This window comes from Nematostella vectensis, chromosome 1, assembly GCF_932526225.1.
Source record: "Nematostella vectensis chromosome 1, jaNemVect1.1, whole genome shotgun sequence".
NCBI lineage: Eukaryota > Metazoa > Cnidaria > Anthozoa > Actiniaria > Edwardsiidae > Nematostella > Nematostella vectensis.
Genome location: NC_064034.1, coordinates 17456392 through 17472346, shown reverse-complemented (window position 1 = coordinate 17472346; position 15955 = coordinate 17456392). Strand labels below are relative to the sequence as shown.

The window sequence follows — 15955 nt, the reverse complement described above, 5'->3', positions numbered from 1 at the left end:
CAGGCTGGTGCTTCGTAGCAAGGAAGTGGAAGTACAGGGGTTGGAATGCCCGTCTAGTTATAAAAGAAAAAAAAACTAAATTTCTTTGCAAACTAAAACAACCAGTCCTTTGAGAGAACTATTTTACAGTTGTATTATTTTAGACTACGTGCACCGTCCTTGTGAAGCTGATGACGCTGCTAATCTTACGAACTTGTTCATGATGTGAGAAGCCAATTTTCCGATTTCTTCTTCCGCTTCATCTCCGTTTCGAACTGGAACTCAAGCTGTTTTGCAAAGTCTATAAGTTCTAAGCAAGGGTGAGTTACCTATAGACATATCCGTCTGCAAAGATAGCGACTTCGTAATCTGTGTGGACGGTTTAATTAAGGGCCGAATTCGGTCTTATCTATGAAGGAAATACTTTTGACGTGCTTGGTTTGTTGACATGCATAATACGACAGATTTTGCGCGACTTTCCATGTTCTTATTTGTTCGCAATGTGTTTTTAAATGTATGATTAGTTCCTTAGTTGAGTTTTAAGGGTCATTTTAGAATATTTATATAATTCTCGAAGATGAGCAAACAAGAGCATCCTAAACTCCAGCTGCGTCACAGGTCAAAATTGGACTTTGTTTTCAGGGACTAGATGGCAGTTGATCCACAAACCCAACCATACTTCCATGGGTGCATCTCTCGGTTTAAAGCAGAGGAGTTGCTTGCCAGGGCAGGAAAAAGAGATGGCCTCTATCTTGTCAGAGAGAGTGCCCATCAGCTAGGAAGTTATGCCTTGTCCATGTGCAATAACCACAAAGTTATACATTACCAAATTCTGCGGCATGCGGACGGTAAAGTTGGAATAGAAGATGGACCAAGGTTTCCAGGGCCAGTTGAGCTAGTCCAACATCATCAACAACACCTCGATGGATTACTGTCTAGGCTGACGATTCCTTGCTCTCGCTCTCCTGGTATATTACCAAGATGTTACTCCGGCGCCAACCAGAAACACATAAAAGATGCTGCTACCGCTGCAATGGAATCAATGGGACTTGCTGTAAGCTAAGTTTATATCATTCTTGTTGTACTGCACATATTCCAGCATATTTTTGTGTTGAGCCTCTGTGATGACCTACTATGTTTTTATATAAAATCATAAATTAATATTTATCAAAATTAAAACACCTTGTTTAAGTATTTTCTTGAAAAATAATTTTCCCCCAAGAAAAAAACCTGGCTATCCCAGAAAACAGACAAATCAAGCAATGGCTGTATTAGGATCATCTTTCTATGTCACAGGTTTAGTAAAACATGTGTCCATTCAAAGAATGTTCTAATCCTTCCTCTTAGAGGAACTAACACTCCTCCCCCATAGTGAAAAGCTTGATCTGCCACTGCCAATATAATAATATAAAAAAAATATTTCCAACACTTTTTTCTTCAAAAGCCTGAGGCTGATGCCACAGTTCGAACACAAATGGAGAGTTTCATCGGCAAAGTGCTTCACCAGAGTGAAAAATGGTTTCATGGAAACATATCTCGGGAGGAAGCTGAAAGACGGTTGCATGTCTGTGGGTGTGTCAATGGCTTGTTTCTCATTCGAGAAAGAAACACCCCTCCTGGCACCTTCGCTATGGGACTGTGTCATGAACGGACAGTTGTTCATTACCTCTTTGATGCAGACTCTCAAGGAAAGCTGTCAATCAAATCAGGTCCAAAGTTTGATAATCTGATGCTAGCAGTCGACCACTACAGCATCACAGATGATGGTCTATTGTGTAAATTGTCAGAGCCTTGTGATGTGGGGAGGTTCGAAGAAAAGAGACGTACACTCAACCGTGGCACAAGCCTTGATCTTCCTGGGGCTGCTAACTTTGTTACTGTGCGACCAACTAGTCATTCTTTCAATGAAGCTGATCATTTGGCATCTTTGAAAATCACGCGGAATTCAAGAAGTATGATCTTATTTACAGTAAAACCTTGTTAATTCAAACCCTTGAGGAAGAGAAAAATGGATTATGTTAGTGAAGAGTTAGAGTTGTCTTGTTAATGACATAAGAATAGTATCTACAGATCTCAATGGTAGTTCTAGCTTAACATGGTGCTAGAGTTATCCGAGAGTATCGCCAACATGTTTTTCCCTTCTTTGTTGATCTTTCTATCATTTTGTTTGCTGAAAACTTGATGTTAGCTCTCCCTTGTTTAGTACCTCTTCCTCCAAGGGGGGCCACGACACCATTCCCTAGCACCTCCACCCCCCCACCTTTACCTGGCCGACCAACACTTGAGCCAACACCTGAAGGTAAGAGAGTTATTGCTGATGTGTTAAAATAGGCTTTTCTATAGATCCAAGATCTGAGACTGTTTAAAGAATAAAAATTGAGATTCGAAATCTCTAGAATTAGATAATTCGAGATGCCTTACATTTGGCAAGAAAATAAATATTTTCAAGGGACCATTTGCCACCCCTCAAAGGGGAGTCAAAGAGCAAAGATACAAGCTGAATAAAAAAAAACAGCAGAAAATTCATCATTCTTGTAGCCTTGTATCCATACATCCATATAAGAGTATATATAATTTAATTTACAGCAAGTGCTCCAAAGCAAGAGTCCTTTGAAGCTATATACGACACCGTGAAGATGAAAAAGAGTTCAGGCTACCACAATCAATTCAAGGCAGTTCAGAGTCAGACCTTTGAGTTAAAGATGGAGAACCTGTCCCTTGGAAAGGAATTAGGTAATGAGTGGCTGGATTGTTGCCATCAGATTGTTGCTTCCAAGAATGTACATAAGTGTGCTTCTTTATGGCTTGATTAGCAGACACAGATAAAATGGCAAAAAAAAACATTGTAAGGAAAACCCAGTGGTCAATTCTTAGTGTGTGACAAATGGAGTTAAGGATCATCTTTCTTGATTTTGTACAGGTCATGGCAATTTTGGTTCAGTTCTAAAAGGAACATACAAAATGCCAAATGGGGAAAGGATCCCTGTTGCAGTGAAAAGCTTGAAGTCAGATGACATCAATAATCCCAAGGTACTTATGGCAGCTTACAATTTGTTGCTAAATGTGCTGTGTCAATGTATAGGAGATGTGGAGGTGTGATGTGTGTTTAATATGTTTTCTCTGATTTTCATGTTATTTTGTTGTTTTAGTCTGAGATACTCCACGAAGCAAGAGTAATGATGGAACTTGATCATCCTTACATTGTCAGAATCATAGGTGAAAGAAAGTTATTTTTGTTTTCAATAAAATAACACCAAAATGAAAGCGCTATCAAATTATGTATTTTATATCAATTTGAATTGAACTGGCTCTTTAAGCATAAATTGATTATGCCTTTTTTTCTATGACTGATAATGACTCAAGATGAATAAGTAGAAAGGGTGTACCTTGACTAGAAAACTCACAACTAAACATGAAGATAGAACCTCTAGACAAAACCTGCTGTTAAAATTAACCTGATGTTAATTTTCAAAGTGTTCAACATTGCTTAGGGTGAATGGGGGAGTATTAAATAAATACTGCTGTCGATTAGCCAACATTTGATAACTCTCTCATTTGATAACAGTTTTGCTTAGCATTGTTGCACATTGTGTTAGGAAGTTGTTGTTTGTTCATCAGGAATGTGTCAGGGACCATCCATGATGTTAGTGATGGAGCTTGCAGGAGAAGGGCCCCTTAATAAATACCTAAAGAAAAACAAGTAAGGACTTTTAGCAAATAATGAGGTGACCCAGGGTGACACGGAAACCAGAAACAAATGTAGGCGGGAAGTCGAAAGAAAGAGGGGAAAAAGACTCTTTCACACAAGCTTCCTGTGTCTTCGATCTCTGCAACGCCCTGGGCATCAAAAGTTTGATTCCTGCTTCACGTAGCCAGGATTTTAAATGGAGGGGTTCGTTTACCCTTTTAGCGGACCATTTTCTCTTAGGTAGCTCGTCCTAGCTTGCAGTGGTACTCAATTTTCCTTCAAGTCGTACTTCAAGTCAATCAATCAATCAATCAATTTTATTTGGTACCCTTATACATGATTATATATCAGGTGTTTTTCCAAATAGTTAAGATAAAAAGGAGGTTGTCATTATCCGTGGTGTGCATTTATTCTTTTTGGCATTCAAATCTTTTTCTTGTGCAGTCAAAAATATATTTTGCAGTTTCCCTGTTAATGATCTCGTTTCTTTGATCCATGGTAATAATAAAAAGGAAAGCTCTTTCAGATGTCATTGCATTTAAGTTGATATTAGTTTTGTCTTTGATAACACTATAGTATGCCTTTCTAATCGCGTTGTATGTAGGGCATTTTACAAGAAAGTGTTCTTCGTTTTCTATTCCATTTTTGCAAATCGTGCACCTCCTCTCATTTGGGGGCACATATGGTTTGGCATGTCTACCTGTTTCGATGGCCAAATTATGATTGCTTAGTCTTAATTTTGTGACGGCAATTCTGTGTTGTACATTATTAATTTGGGTAAGATATTTTTCAAGTTCGTAGACCACCTTGAAGGTCCTGAAAGTTCGCAATTTATTCTTTTGGCGTGGGTCTCTTCTACTATCATTGTGAATCTCACTTAGCCACACCTGTCGCTCGATATCTTCAAAGCGCATCTTTATTAAATTTATAGACGTGTTTGGGGCATCAAGCCATATATAGCCCAAGCCTGCTCGATCTAAAATGTTTTTCAGTTTGTGCACCCAAGTTACCTTGCTGTTATTTTCTAAAGAATCTAGGAAAGCCAACACAGCAAGTTTACTGTGGTCAGAATTTATCATTTTTTGCCAATATTTTATTGCTCTACATTTGGCTTTTAAACGCATTGGAAATCTACCGACCTCGGATCTACATGCATTAGAACTGCAGTACCTGTTGACGCCTAGCAGCCAACGTATAAACCTTGTGTGTACAGATTCTATGGGGTCTTTTTCTAGTTTGTCATTGCAGTCTGTTCCCCACACCTCGCTACTATATAATAGAATTGGGGTTACAAGGGTATCAAAGAGCCTAAGTGTTAGAGTTATTTTGTCTCTAAAGTGGTTTCCCATTTCTTTTCGAAGCTTATACAAAGCTTTTAGTCCGACCTTCTTTATTTCTTGCTTTGCTAGGCTGAAGTTCCCAAAGGTGCTAAAATGCACCCCAAGGTATTTATATGACTTGACAATGTCAACTTTACTGTTTCTGTATTTAAAGAGATAGTTGTTCATTGTTTTCCCAGAGTTATTAAATATCATTATCTTAGTTTTTTCTAGATTAACAGTGAGTTTTGCTTCATCACAAAATTCGCTTAGTTTGTCTAAATATTTTTGTAGCCCCGTGGCAGTCTTCGAGACGATTACCAAATCGTCGGCATAAAGTAAACAACTAATAGGTCGTGAATTGAGTTCGACATCGTTGCAATTTCTTACTTTATTTAGTTCCTCGGACAAGCTGCTGAGATAAAAATTAAATAGTGTCGGGGAAATCATACATCCCTGTTTCACTCCGTTGTAACACCTAAAGGCTGGCGTTAACAGATTTCTAATTTTGACTGAGGACTTATCATTTGTGTAAATTGATTTCAAAACTTCAAGAAATCGCCCTGTTACGCCTGAACGCTCTAGCTTATCAAAAAGTTTGTGTCTTGGTACTCTGTCGAAAGCTTTACTGAAATCAACATAACACGTAAATAGGAAGTTTTGTTTCTTTTTTGGCTTTGCTTTAACGTATTTGTCAATCAAAGATTTTAGGATGAAAATACTATCCACTGTTCCATGCTCTTTTCTGAATCCTCCCTGCTCAGGTTTGATTATTTTTCTTTCGACAAGGTAATTGTACAATCTGTTGTTCATTATGGATGTGAAAACTTTTCCTAGTGACGAGAGTAAGGTAATACCTCTAAAATTTTCCGGTTTACTAGGATCTCCTTTTTTCAGGATCGGTACTATCAGACCATAACTCCAGCTAGATGGGTATTCCCCACTATTCAAAATTTTATTAAACAAAATTTGTAATGGCTTTTTCAGAGTTTCTTCGCCGCACTTTAATACTTCGTTTAAAATATTATCAGCGCCGGGTGCTTTACCCGTTTTTAGACTTTTTATGGCGTTAGTTATTTCGAGTTCCGTGAATTCGTGATCCAATGGCCCTTGCCTATTGTTTATTCGCGTTTTTTCTACTTCTTCCATTGTATTTTGTGATTCTATTGTCGCGTTTAATTGTTCGAAGTGCTGATGAAAAACAGCAGCTTCTTCGGGTCTAATTGGATGTGATTGTTTATGTGTATTGCTGTTGAAAATCCTATTTATTTGTTTCCAAGTGTTTTTAGAGTTTCTGAAATCGATACTGTTTACTATATTATTATAATGCGTATACTTTTTCCGCCTACAGAGTTTTTTAAAAGACTTCTTTTTTTCCTTCAAGACGGCTCCTAGCTCGCGTTGGTCAGGCTGCTTTGAAAGTAATTTGCCTAGTGAGCGTAAATTTTCTTTTTCATTTTTACATTCCTTGTCGAACCACATTTTGTTAACGCTGCTCTCTTTAATGTCATTGTTTTGGTAGCGCAGTCCTGCGTTTTCGCATGCGGATAAGAGCGTTTCTGTAAAAAGATCTACTGATGTGTCTACGCAATTATTATTTAAAGCCGCATTTAAATTTGTTTGCATTTCTTCGGACTCGAACAATAGCTTTAACTCGCTACTGATCTCGTTATTCCAGCGCAATCTTTTGAGCTCACTTAGTTGTACGTTTTCTGAATTATCCTTTTGTTTAAATGTAAATTTCAGGTTTAGACTGCATGAAAGCGAACAGTGATCAGTCAGGTGTGGCTCAAGCGGATTCACAATGAAATAATCAACAATGTCTAAACTTTCATTATTTACAATTATGTAATCAACAACGCTGCTTCCGTTGTATCGAAAGCAGGTTTTCTTACCTTCAAGGTCACCTACTACTCTGCCGTTCAAAATTCGCATATTGAGTGCAGTGCACGTTTCTATTAAATTTCTTCCTCGGCTGTCAATCACCTTAGAGTCTTGTGAATTTCTATTATTTGGAATATCAATTTGGTAATCTTTTGGTAGACCCATAAATTCGTCATTTTGTTCATCATCCAGAGCAAATTCTTGCAAAATACCCGTTCTTGCATTAAAGTCCCCTTGGATAATGACATCCCCCTTTAGAGAGAGCCTTAATATTTCAAATTCAAGTTCTTCTAGAATGTCTTCTTCATAATTATTACATCGCCCGTTTGCTGGGCTTAGATACACAGTTCCTAAATAAATGTCTTTTTGTAAGTTGAAAATATTTTTACACAATTTAACCCATAGGACATTTTCATTATCTGTTGGTATATATTTAACTCCACTGGAAATATTTTCTCTGATGTACACGGCTATACCCCCCGATTTTTTGTATCTTGTTGAATCTCTATGTTTTACAAAATGTTTATAGTTGTTTATTTTGAGATCGGAATTTTGATTTGCATGCGTTTCCACTATCCCAAAAATGTCGTGTCTTTTAATAGTGCTTAAAGTATCATTAAATTTTAACTTATTTCCCACAACCCTACTGTTGAAACCGTTTAAGTTCCAACAACCAAAACGAATCTTTTTCTGATTACATGTGAATTAAATTGTTTAAACATATGCACTTATCTTGGACGGTGCGCAAACCCCTGTCTTTTGAAATATTCCGCCAATGCGTCAAGTGCTCGGAAAGGTGGTGGAAGTGTCGGAAATGCTTCATTATAGCTTGAATTCCATGGGGGTCTTTGTCTTCTTTGTCTGTTAAATTTCCTAGCTTGTTGTCCTTCTCGATTGGATTCCTTGTCTTCGCTTCTCAGACCAACTTGTACCTTGATGTTCGTCACTAACTTTTTGGTACCAACTTGATTGTTCAAGTGGATGTCATCGTAGAAGGAGTCCTCATCGATGTTTCCAAATCGGTCCGCAGTGACTTTTTGATTGTTGATGAAATTACATAATCCCTGATTGTTCCGACAGATTTCTTCGTAATAATAATTTACGTCATCTACTTTTACATTGTCTCCCTTGAGACTGTATAAAACTCCCGACACATAGATGTTTGCTTTCGGCCAACGTGATTTTAATTTCTGAACACATCTTTGCATGTTGTCAGCGATGTCTGTTGCTCTAGACTTCCTTAAATCATTTACCCCGGAGTGAACCACAATACATTCGTAGTCGTTTTTGTCTTCTTTTGTAAGCGAATCGATGTACTCCTCCATTTCCTGCGTTCCACCTTGTACGTATTGCTTATTTACAAATCGGCTTGGACAGAATCTACGGTTGTTTATACCTCTGAGAACGGAATCACCCAGTAGTAGAACTGGTCCATTACTACTGCCACTGGTTTGCGCAGCACTGCTTGGTTGATTGGGGCGATTTTCCCGTTGCTGAGTCCTTGGGTGGCTAATAGTATCCCGAGGTGTTTCAAGTCGGCTGTTTCTGTGACTAGCATACTGTCTGTTTATATCTATTGCCTCTCTCTGACCGGATTGCCGTGACTGATCAAGTATTTCAATTCGGTGACTTTCGCTGGTTTCTTGACTGCATACTTTAATTGCTTCCGTCTGTTCGCGTGAGTGGGTTGATTGCGTGGTCTCGTGAATCTGCGCCACTGTTTCTTCTGTCTTTAGGAGTTGATCCTTAATTTCTCCTAAGTCGCCTAATATTTTGAGGATTGTTTCCGCTGTTGATGCAGATTTATTTTTGACGGACTTAAACTCGCTTGTTACTTTGTTTGACAGGTTGGAGACTTGTTTAGCGACATCTTTAATACTTTCGCTTATTTCAAACTTGAGTGAGTCGATTTGACTTTCACAATGCATCTTCACATCGGACAGACCATTCTTTATCTTCTGTTTCCAATCCTCCAAATCAATACTTTGCTCCCCAATCTCGATCGTATTTTTGGAAACTTGACTTTCTATTTTCGAGTTAAACTCTCTTTGAGTTGCCATAAAAGCTTCGATCTCTTCATAGCGAGCATCATGCATCGCTTTTTCGCCTTTCTCTTCGTCCTGTTTCTTGCTCGATTGTGATATCTCTTCGCCCGCTTCTGCTTGATCAGTTTCGGTCTCAGCATTTTCGTTATTGCCACTATTTGTGTTTACTAGATCGGTGAGTTTTGAGATATAACCATCTTTACCCGCACCTTGTATCTGGAGTGTATTCGTGCTGGTGTAGAAATTAACCGTCACCGATTCAAATTTAAGTACCCTTGTTGCTCCATTCCTACTTATGCTGACAAATTTATCGTTATTTCCTTCCTCTAAGTAGGACAACAGAAATTCTTTTAGTTGATCAGAGTCTCCGCTCCATCTGAATTGCTTTTTCTTGTTAATACTTAATAGTTTCTTGTGCTCCGTTATCCCAACTATGTCCGCCATGACTTCTCTTCACGCACACTGGGTGTACGGGCCTGCAACTAGTCTTGTGTTCAAGTTCAAGTCGTGTGGGGTGGTTCTTCTGAACCCCCCCCCCCCCCCCATCTGGCTGTGAGCCTGTGCTTTAAGTTTGCTAAGTAATGATAATTACAACTTTATGATAAAACCGCCCCAGGAAAGCAACCAGTTACATGTTGGCTGACAACATGGTTACCTAATAACCAGACAATAACCCATATTGGTGGCTGTTGAGCAATTCTCTTTTCCTCTGCAGAGGCATGCCCCTGTTGAACATCCTGGTGCTCATGCTGCAAGTGGCTGAGGTGAAGTCTTGAGATAATTCCTTTTTGTTTATCGCTTTAATTTGTCATCCTGTAAGTTTGAGCATTTTACCAAATATCTATCTTCCAACCATGTCTGATTTTATTTTAATAAAAGGAGAAGAGATGACTCTTAAAAGAGTCATCCCTGGTCTGATTCAACCCTGCTTAATCATGACACTTACCAACACATAGGGCATGCAATACCTGGAATCACTGCAGTTTGTCCATCGTGATCTGGCAGCCAGGAATGTGCTCGTGGTGAACGATAGTTTTGTCAAGATTAGTGATTTTGGCATGTCTCGTGCGATGGGGGCAGGCAGTGATTACTACAAGGTGAGTGACTCAGTGGACGTGTGGGATGTCTTGTATTGCTCTATTGGCATTAATTTTTGTTTTATTTGTTCACAAGTCACCTCATATCAACACCATATTGAAGGGATATACCTATTAACTAGTTAATAATGAATATATATCAGTAAATAAGGCTCAAATTGATAGATTATTGGTACAATTTTGAGCAACTAAAATTGTAACGTAAAAATGCGATGCAGACGAAATTTGCTGAAATTCACAAAATTTAACTAAAAAAAAACTAAAATTTGCTGAAATTTTTCGGCAACAGCGAACGTTTTCTTCTAAATTCTTCAGATTTTGGTTGCATTTCTTTCTGTCTGTACTGTAGCCAAGAACACTAGATTGTGGGTTGACAACATGCCAGTCCTGACGTTATCACTCATAGAATCTTACATTTCTCCTATTTGAGCAAATTGTCAGCCATGCCCTTGTAAAAAAGTATGTATCCTTTGTAAGTAGTAGTTTTTATAAATGTCTAATAACAAAATATTGTCCAGTCCTGGTAGCCATAGGGAAAACTTTAGAATGCATTTGTCATTCCTTGTACCATTTCAGGCTGGTACAGCAGGGCGATGGCCACTGAAGTGGTATGCTCCAGAATGCATCTACTTTAGGAAGTTTTCCAGTAAAAGTGATGTGTGGAGTTATGGTATAACGTTGTGGGAGGCTACTTCATATGGTGCCAGACCATACCAGGTAGTAGCTTACTTAAATGTATTATAGCGTTTTTATTACAATGTTATTTAATGTTATTTATATGGCTTAATTAGTCCCACCGGCCAGGAAAAAAATGTCTTTTCTGCATGAGGAATCGACTAATTGTTTTCATCTTCCCCCTTCTTTGGCAAAGTCGGTCACTCGGCTGTGACATACTAATAATGTAATTGCCTTGTTTTAGTCACTCAGCGGACAAGCTATCCTTGAGAAGATAGAAAGCGGTTATCGGTTGCCTGCACCGGCAAAATTACCAAGTTGTGTTTACCAACTGATGAAGGACTGCTGGCAATGGGAGTAAGTATTTGTGGGCGACGATCTTATTCTTAATGTCTCCTTTTCAAAATTAGTAGGGCTGGTAAGAGAAGTGTGATGTTAGCACGTGCTGATTGTAGTGGATATTCCCCTCTCCCCGAATCAGTGGAGGCCCGAATCAGACGTCATGCTCCTGCCATGACCAATCTGATTGTTCATGTGTCCAATTCAAACAATTAGATTCGGCACGGCAGGAGCGCGACGTATGAATCGGGCCTAAATGTCTTGGGTGTGCCCAAAAAAGGGTTATAGATGCGAGCACGTGTTGATTGTGTATATTGTGTTAACCCAGGCAAGATGACCGACCATCGTTCATGCAAATCTGGCAAAGCTTGGGGAACATAATCATGAAATTGAAGAAGTGATCTTACTGGCCCCGCACTGAATATTCCTCACTTAATAGCCAGGCACTAGATAGCTCCGTATTAGACCGCCTGATGTACTATAGAGGAAAAAAACACTGGGTTAGGGAAGAGGTTAAAATCATACATACCGCAAATCACGGGTGTTTACGGCAGGGCTGTAGCAGTGGTTGGGGTACTGGGGGTGTCCCCCACACCCAATATTTAAACAAATATATAAAAAGACCAGTAGAAGGGTAGTGACTGTGCCTCCAATACTTTCAACATGTTTCTGTATCGTACTATCGTGCCCCCCTCCCCTCCTTGAATGCCGTTCTCAATTCCCACGTGCAGCTCGCATGCAACACTTGCATGCAACATTTTCACTTGATGCATTTCCACATCAGTTATCGCATGTCACAAAAAATTCAGCCAATGAAGCTGATTAGAATTTATATTTTTCAAAATGTTGTAACGTTCAAAAAGCTATTAAGACTTAATGTGTTGAATTTGATATAACACCTCTCGCAAATAACTCTTCTTTTCGACAATAACACATAATGAAATTGCATGACAGATTGCATGTAAATTTTTATAAAGAATGCATAGTGTTTTGTAAATTATAAATCCAGCACCAATTTCACCAATTGAGATGGTTTTTAGTGTTCTTTATTTCCACAATTCTCAAGGATAATTAGACAACTGATTGTGTATCGTATTCTGTTAATTGTTAAGACATGATTTTAACTTCAAGAATCAGTGTAAATACATTTTTAATGATAGAACCGGTAAGAATAATTCAATATTAAAAGAAGCAATAAACTGTTACAAATGGCTTTTAAGGTTCACATGCCGAAAATCTACCATCACCTTAACGCATCAAAACAACGGTAGAGGAACTAGCAAGCTTCCCTTTTTGTCTTTCCTATAATTCTGAAGAAGATTAATCAGTTAGGGTTAGTAGGGCTCCACTTTAAAGCCCTAAACTACCAGCCCATCAAGTGGCCTGTACAGCCCTATACTGCCCGTCATTACCCTCGAGCGGCCTCTACAGCCCCAAACTGCCCTTCATTACCCTCAAGTGGCCTGTTCAGCCCTATACTGCCCTTCACTACCCTAGAGCGGCCTGTACAGCGCTACACTCCCCGTCACTACCCTTGAGAATGCCTATAAAGTCTTTTACTGCCCTTTATAAACCTCGAGCGGCCTATATTGCCCTTCCCTACCCTCGAGCGGCCTATACGGCCCGTCACTACCCTTGAGGGGCCTATATAGCCCTATCAAAGAGGTTTATTTTACTGACAACGATTGCAGAAGAGACCCTTGAAGCTGCAAACGTAGACGGTCGATTGAGGTGAGCAGCTAAGCTTGAGTAAAGCTTTTCTTGTTGAAGAACTTGACTTATTATTTTAACACCTTTCACTAGACCTTGTCCAAGCAGAAAAAATTATCCATATTGTGAATTTTTACTGTAGATCCTTAGATCCAGTTTGCCAATAAATCGAACTAACTTGAACTCCTGAACGTAGTTAATAAAATGTGCAGTGGCTTGTGGGGAAAAATAAACTTCGCATATCCCACAATTCCTCACGCTACACATAACCCCTTCACACAATCCCCAGTCCTCTCAGCCCTTGCTGAGGTTTTTGTGCACCAGGCTCCCGCTGCCATCACTTCTTGAGCTCGTGATGCTGATGGAGTCGCTGTTGCGGCGGTTAACCGCTGACTGCTCGGACTCAACCTCGCCCTCAGCCACGGTCGTGCCAGGAGACTTTTCAGAGTTCCCTTCGATCTTTTCTTTGTCTTTGTGTTCTTGGCGGGCTGTAGACGAGAAAATGTCGGCTTAATTATTACGGTCATTCGTGAGCTGGGAAAATAATGCATTTTTTTTCGGATAACATGCAACAAGAAAAGCTAGAATCTATTGAAGGGCCGTGTTTTTAATACAATTTGCAAAAATACAGGAAACACCTCATATATATATATATACGGATATTTCTGGCAAGAAATTCTCAGGACAGATAATTCTTTTTGCAATGTAATGTTTTTTATCCTAAAAAAGTGGGCTCGCGTACCATCGCCCCATTATCATAGCTATCACCCCTGTCAAACTCATAGTGCCCTGCAAGTCGGTTTGCACATCCCAAGCTCGGAGACATCGTTCAACTCTGCTCACTTAGCTTTAAATGGTAATGCTCGGATCATTTTTTTTTTGTCTGACTTAGAAAACGAATAAGTTCATTCTTGTCCTTAATGTGTGTCATTCATAACAACTTTAAATAACATTGTAATTGATCATTTGTGTAACTACAAGTAACTCTCTTATTGAGAGTTTTATATACACTGAAAATCAACTGATAGTTGTGTAGTTCCAGAAAATATCCATCCCCCCCTTGAGGGGATTGTAAATTCCGGGGGGTTCAAACGCCCAGGAATTTCCAGAGGGGAGGGGGGTAAAATGCCCGTTTTTCTTAATAGTTACTGTATTTATTTTTTTCCAGGGGGCTGGAAATTCCAGAGGGGTGTCATACCTCCGCCCCCTCAATGGGGATGGGGATATTATCTGGAACTACACATTAGACGTTCTTATAAAAAAAGTGTATCTGGATATTAAATGTCCTGTTTCTATTCGAGGAGGGGATTTTTGGAAACCATAACGGTTTCCTTGTTTCGCAAAACTTTGAAAAGCGGTTTTGCTTTTTTGTTACATACTTTTAACTTTATTGTGCGATATTTGCTGTACGGTTTTGCGGTTTTCGTGGCCCGTTTACGCCCCCTCCTAACTAATTTTGATACCTGTAATAAAGTATAGTGTCACAATACGCCAGTTGATTGGCCTTTTCACGCAAGGGGATTAAAATAAAAAGGTGTGCGAAAACGTCGAGAAAATCCCCAAAAGCATCTGTCTAGTTGCCGTTTCAAAAGAAGAATTTGTTTTCTTGGTAATAGGATTATAATCGATAGTGATTTGAATATGAAATATACCGCTGAAATTGTCTTCTAGAGTAATAGAATGCATCATCATTGCGTCTTGTCTTAATAACCGTTAGCTACTAAACCTAAATAACAGAAAAAACATTACCGCCCTATTTTCCCGAAACGGCTTAGGACAGACGACTATTTAAAAACACATCGATCCTTGCATACACGCGTTGTATCAATAATAAATGAGAAAAACACAGGTTTAGAGTTCACAGTTTAACAACATAAAAGCGGACAAGTGGAAAGCTTAACCTTACCCAGCTTAAATTTAAGGCTGGCGACTAGCCGCTCGTAGTATGCAATGCTTTCTCGGATGTTCCCCAAAAGATGATGAATGTTCCCGATACTGGCGCAAGACTTGCTTTCCGCATCCAAGTCATTTAGTTCCTTAGCAAGTTTAAGTCTTCTTTGGTGATAAAATACCGCCCGGTCGAAATCTCCCTTTTGTTCGTAAATATTAGCCAAGTTATTGATGAGTTTTCCTTCGCCTGTTCTATCTCCAAGTTCCTTCGCCAACTTGAGACCCTCATCATAACATTCGATGGCATTATCCAAGCTCCCAATTCGCCTATAAGTACAACCTAAATTACAATATGCTCGCTTTTCACTTCTCGCGTTGTTGCATCCTTTAGCAAGGTGTAGATGTCGCTCATGGCAATGTTTGGCTTCTTGTAGTTTGCCAGCTTTGTAGTAAAGAATCCCGAGGTTACATAGCTCGTCTGCTTCGTTCGCCTTTTGCTTTGCTTTGTGAAACGCTCTGATTCGTTTCTCGTAGAATTTTACTTGCTCTTCGTACGTGTTAAATTTTTCACTGGATTTCTCCGAGCTTTTCTCCTTCTCGCTGCTATTAGTACCATTCTCTACCGCGTTTAAAGGAATACTTGTTCCTTTAGCAGGTTTTAATCCCTCCTTTTCCATTCCGTTTTCCTGTGTCATGGCAAGACTCTTAAAAGGAGAAAAACCTACTCTGTTTGCCTCTCCCGTTTTAATCAATGCAAAGTGGTTGGCGGATTAAAATAGACTGGACCTGCGCCAGACACAGAATCCAAAATATTCATAATGAAATGATCACATCTCACGTCGACACACGTCAGCCTCAATATCGCTTACTCACAAAAAGTGTTTACGACTATGTTTTTATTATATTGTGCACATATAACAAACCGAATTTGCCATTGAGCAGAAGGTATCATTATTCTATTTAAACTCTAGTAACATTTTAGTTTGTTCTCAAATGGAAAACGGGATTAATTTACAAATTAATTTAGCGACAATGTCATTATTTCTATATACTTTCTTTCTTTCATTGGAAGTATAGGATTTTCTTCTGAGCGTAAAATTATTACCTTTTTCCATATTTATGTATGAGCCTGCCTTTAAAATTCCACAAACACTTAGCTCACAGAAACACATAGCAACTGCTCATAGTTCATGGTATAGAACAGGTGAATACGTACTTGACCGTAAAGGAATTATTTTCCTTGATATAGAATATTGCGTGTTTTCTTTTTTTTTAATCAAACTACAGCGGGTGGTTCGATTTATTACGTATTATATGTAAGAGCGGCTA

The 15955-nt window shown here is 39.0% G+C and overlaps 3 protein-coding genes across 3 annotated transcripts; 1 reads left to right on the top strand and 2 right to left on the bottom strand.

Moving 5' to 3' along the window:
• The first annotated feature begins 18 nt into the window (after window positions 1–18).
• On the top strand, window positions 19–12231 carry LOC5502196 (tyrosine-protein kinase SYK). Its single transcript, XM_032370466.2, has 13 exons — window positions 19–299; window positions 622–1033; window positions 1424–1931; window positions 2183–2278; window positions 2566–2712; window positions 2900–3009; window positions 3129–3195; window positions 3598–3679; window positions 9631–9679; window positions 9872–10012; window positions 10589–10729; window positions 10932–11044; window positions 11355–12231. Exons 2-13 carry the CDS (start codon window positions 629–631, stop codon window positions 11425–11427), a joined length of 1932 nt encoding a protein of 643 aa, XP_032226357.1. The 5' UTR covers window positions 19–299; window positions 622–628; the 3' UTR covers window positions 11428–12231.
• LOC125568335 lies at window positions 4104–7035 on the bottom strand. The gene is made up of 2 exons (XM_048730357.1): window positions 6113–7035; window positions 4104–5928 (listed from the first exon to the last, which is right to left on the bottom strand). The coding sequence occupies exons 1-2, from the start codon at window positions 7033–7035 to the stop codon at window positions 5895–5897; spliced, it is 957 nt and encodes a 318-aa protein (XP_048586314.1). The 3' UTR covers window positions 4104–5894.
• Window positions 12057–15427, bottom strand: LOC5502197 (G-protein-signaling modulator 1). The gene is made up of 2 exons (XM_001623360.3): window positions 14643–15427; window positions 12057–13224 (listed from the first exon to the last, which is right to left on the bottom strand). The coding sequence occupies exons 1-2, from the start codon at window positions 15319–15321 to the stop codon at window positions 13031–13033; spliced, it is 873 nt and encodes a 290-aa protein (XP_001623410.1). The 5' UTR covers window positions 15322–15427; the 3' UTR covers window positions 12057–13030.
• Window positions 15428–15955: the final 528 nt, after the last annotated feature.

Coding starts and splice junctions, on each gene's coding strand:
- LOC5502196 (XM_032370466.2), top strand. CDS start 629: ATGGCAGTTGATCCACAAACCCAACCATACTTCCATGGGTGCATCTCT. Junction 1,034..1,423: donor TGGAATCAATGGGACTTGCT/GTAAGCTAAGTT, acceptor TTTCTTCAAAAG/CCTGAGGCTGATGCCACAGT. Junction 3,680..9,630: donor AAATACCTAAAGAAAAACAA/GTAAGGACTTTT, acceptor TTTCCTCTGCAG/AGGCATGCCCCTGTTGAACA.
- LOC125568335 (XM_048730357.1), bottom strand. CDS start 7,035: ATGGGTCTACCAAAAGATTACCAAATTGATATTCCAAATAATAGAAAT. Junction 5,929..6,112: donor GAAGAAGTAGAAAAAACGCG/AATAAACAATAG, acceptor ATTTTGAATAGT/GGGGAATACCCATCTAGCTG.
- LOC5502197 (XM_001623360.3), bottom strand. CDS start 15,321: ATGACACAGGAAAACGGAATGGAAAAGGAGGGATTAAAACCTGCTAAA. Junction 13,225..14,642: donor CAGCCTTAAATTTAAGCTGG/GTAAGGTTAAGC, acceptor TCTCGTCTACAG/CCCGCCAAGAACACAAAGAC.